Source organism: Limulus polyphemus, unplaced genomic scaffold, assembly GCF_000517525.1.
Source record: "Limulus polyphemus unplaced genomic scaffold, Limulus_polyphemus-2.1.2 Scaffold7862, whole genome shotgun sequence".
In the NCBI taxonomy this organism is placed as follows: domain Eukaryota; kingdom Metazoa; phylum Arthropoda; class Merostomata; order Xiphosura; family Limulidae; genus Limulus; species Limulus polyphemus.
In genome coordinates, this window is record NW_013673472.1 from 1 (window position 1) to 4,226 (window position 4,226).

General features: G+C 32.4%; 1 protein-coding gene across 1 annotated transcript in view; it reads left to right on the top strand.

The window, feature by feature from the left end:
• Positions 1-1,426: 1,426 nt before the first annotated feature.
• Positions 1,427-4,226, top strand: part of LOC106474926 (rho GTPase-activating protein 32-like) — a gene marked incomplete at its 5' end in the record, with an annotated part of 5,082 nt that continues 2,282 nt past the window's right edge. Inside the window, one exon of the mRNA XM_013935625.1 lies at positions 1,427-1,511. Within this exon, the coding sequence (XP_013791079.1) occupies positions 1,427-1,511 (85 nt within the window). The remainder of the gene's footprint in view (positions 1,512-4,226) is intronic.

Sequence of the window (4,226 nt, forward strand, 5' to 3'; positions counted from 1 at the left end):
TAGTTAAAATACTATGTTGTCATTAAAAGTTATGTACCTAGTTAAAATACTATTAATATAATTTCTCCTTCTTTAATTAAATACTCGATCTATTCAACAAAAAAAAATTTATTTTATATGGATAACACACTAGATTCTCTCTCTGGTGCTGAAAAAGCTAAAACGACAGCTTCTTGTTAAAACATGTATTATATTGGGATGTAAACGTAAGGCTTTCCTTAAGTTAGTAATTTAACATTCAATCACCTCTTTTTTGCCACAACTCGTGGCTTAAAGCAGAGAATAATAACATTAAAATTATGTTCGTTTGACTCTGTTATCGTTACACAATGAATATTTAAGGTAAATTCCTTATTTGGAAAATATTTTAAATTAGTTTCAAATGTAAGGATTGTATATCTAGTGATAGGATGTTCGATAATAAAACTTTAGTTACATAATGTCTGTCTGTCTGTCTGATAATCCAATTTAACTTCTTATACACCATCACTTCATCGAAACTATTAATAAAATAATATATTTTTCAGTAAGCCTGCTGCACTGTATTGGTGCGTTATTTAGAAATCATTCCTAAAATAAATATTGTGCTTAATTCAGTTAAAGTTTTTGTTATGTCTATTGCTTTCATAAAGTATAATTTCGCAGCTAGTTAGCATCAATATAATAATCCATTTCTTTTACTGTTTGTTTTTCACAGTTATTGAGTCCTGGTTTAACATCATTTGTGAAAGCAATAATGTAATGTAATGTTATCAGTCCGCTAAAGATGGCGTATTGAACACCCTGTATTGTTCATTGACATAAAGTATAATTTCGCAGCTGGTTAGCATCAATATAATAATCCATTTTTTGGTCTTTGTTTTTCACAGTTATTGAGTCCTGGTTTAACATCATTTGTGAAAGCAATAATGTAATATAATGTTATCAGTCCGCTAAAGATGGCGTATTGAACACCCTGTATTGTTCATTTTGAGTAAAGTAGATCAAGTTGGTGTAAAACAGGGTTGTAAGTTTAATTAAGGAAGAATTTAAGGTATTAATTAATAATTATAGAGATCAAAAGGCATGAAATTGCTCACAGTATACTATCTTGTTAACCTACAATACACGCTTTGTGTGTCTTTTGTATATACGCATTTGTTTTGTTGTTTTTTTCAGAATATAATTAAGCAATCTTTCTATGAGTTGCCTAAAACTTTTCATCAAGACATTGGTTGGCTTGATGAATACCAGTAAATAAGTAAGTGAGACTACATATACTTGTAAATGAATATATCCTAAACAACAAAATACTACGGTCCTACATGCCTCTTTAATTATAAACATTTGATCCCTCTGTATCGGTCATCCAGTCTACCTGTCCGTCTGTCAACATTACACAACTCCTGTACTATTTTAATCATGTATTATACTTTCTGTTTTGCAGAAGTCCCGAGGGAACGATTCGTTTTCCGAAACTTAACGAATGTGCCCATTTTCACTACGAACACGTAGAACTTGGTCCAATAACGGTAAGTACTTTTTTTTATTGACATCCGTTAGACATTACTTATAATAACACATGTCGGATGAAAATAATAGATTATGTATAACGTTGTGTGTCCGTAGGAAAATTTCGCTTTTAAAAAGTAACAGTATCGTCGGAACTAAACGGAATTGACAAAAATAAATTATAGTGATAAAGCCTCCACAATTAAAGCTTTGGTAGATTTACGTAAGGACTTCGGGATAATCAGATCAGAAGCCACAAAAAAATTCACTTTTATAAAGTTGCCATACATAGACAAAATATCCGCTACGTAATTAACTTATTAGGCAAATGATTGTTTTCTGGTATTCCTTTTCTACATGGTATGTGTGTAACATCGTGTTGCGTAAACAAGTCAGAATCCAGTATTAGTAATGGATTAACAACATGCACACTAGACCCAAGTATCCGACTGAACGCCCACATCTTCATTCTGACGTATTGTTGAAATGGCTAGCAGCAGTAACACTTCTCCATCATTAGAGATTTGTTAACAGTTTAAATAACCTCGAAGTGAAGCCTTCTTAGTAAATAGCCCTTGTTTTTACTCACCATTTTCAGAAGTTGAAATATGTTGTTATTCAAGAACATTCATATATCTAAATTAAAATATGTTGTTAATCAAGAACATTCATATATCTAAATTAAAATGTGTTCTTTTACACGAAACTCGTGTCGCCTTTTTTTTTTTCGTGTGTCTGTGAACATAAACTTTTCCAACCCCAACGAATCACAGTGTAAATTTAAATATTACTATAAAACTGAAAAAAATATTTTTTCACAGAGAATGTTATTTCAGCCCTCAGTTCATTGTGTATTTAATGAACCGAACCCCATTTTGCCGTATAATATGTAGATTTACTTAAGAACATTGGGGCCGTCTGGTGGCTCAGCGATAGCTTTTGAGGGCTTATAACGTTAAAAATCGGGTTTCAGTACCTGCTATAGGCACAGTGCAAACAGCCCATGTGTAGTTTTGTGCTTAATGAATAAAAAAAAAACAAAAAGCCACAAGAGATGAAGCCGCAGACAACTGTGGATAAAGTAACGTTTATAAAGCCGCTATAGATAGATAAAATATCATTGAAATACATATGAAACACCTGTGTATATTTTTCATAATTTTTATGTCCGTAAATTCCGTGATTAGTCTGTGGAATTGTTTAATAAAACTAAAAACTTAATATAAAATTAATGCGAGGTTTTAAAAAATAATAATAATAACTGAAAAAATAGAGATATATGTAAAAACACGTTAAAATAAATAAATAGACATAAAGTTAAAACTTCGTCTACGACGTACACACTGAACAGAACATATGACAGTATATAATTTCTGAAATATTAACGTTCTCTTGAAACGCCCTCTACTAAATAAATATGAGTTACACTCCATTTAAGGAAGCTTTGTAACAGTATTTGCTTAGACTGAGTGTATTACTTTAAAGAACTTTAAGTTATAAGATGGCGTACAGGAAATTTAACGTGGTTCGTCATGACGGTTATGAAGTAAAGTGATTGTAGATCAAACACGTACATATATATATATATATATATATATCATAAAATACTGGTGATACATATTTGACACAGCAAATAAAACAGTTGAAAGGTTTTATATTCACATTGTGCATGTTTAAAATACAAGATACTCACTTCTAAAGGAGTGATATTCTTAAATATTCACAGTAAGTAACCAGTCTCTCTAAAAATCTTAGTATTGTTCTCGTAACATAACTGGTTTGGATGAAGGGAATTTTAATTGTTTTCAGACATGTCTGTGAAACAAAAAGATTATTTTTTTCTTTGTAGTAACAGTTGAATAGATAATGACCTATTGTACATAAACAATTATGTACCGATGTTTTTATTTTAAATTATGTTGTTCTCTTATTTGCTTTTCTTGCCAACCAGATCAGTGCGTATAAAACAGAATGTATTACTGCATTTCTTTGTGTTCGCCACGACAGTGTAAAAGTAAAATATCAAATAACTGAGGGTTTTTGTTGTTGTTGTTAAGTTGGCTTTCTGTTCCGCTATCGGAACCCTTTCATATGTCGGAACTTCTAAGGCCAAAGTGTTTTCATATCAATATTACCGAAGCTCTTGTAGCATAGACGATAAAACTACCTTTACAAAAAGTATTTTAATAATTATTTCTTGATAACTGGTACAGCTAAGTAGAAAATCAAAACTTAAATTTCGCGAAACATTTCAATCATTTTTTTTCACTGCTGCCGAATTATTTCAAAATCTTTAAACCATCAAAGCACACCTAAGATCCTCGTATATCGTAGCCATCTAGCACCTTCCTCTGAACCCATACAGAATATCACAGTCATGTAGCACCTTCCTCTGAACCCGTACATAATATGAGTCATCTAGCACCTTCCTCTGAACCCGTACATACCACAGTCATCTAGCACCTTCCTCTGAACCCATACGGAATATGAGTCATCTACCACCTTCCTCTGAACCCCTACAGACTCAGTCATCTAGCACCTTCCTCTGAACCCATACAGAATATCACAGTCATATAGCACCTTCCTCTGAACCCGTACATAATATGAGTCATCTACCACCTTCCTCTGAACATGTACATACCACAGTCATCTCCCACCTTCCTCTGAACATGTACATACCACAGTCATCTCCCACCTTCCTCTGAACACGTACAGGATATCAGTCATCTACCACC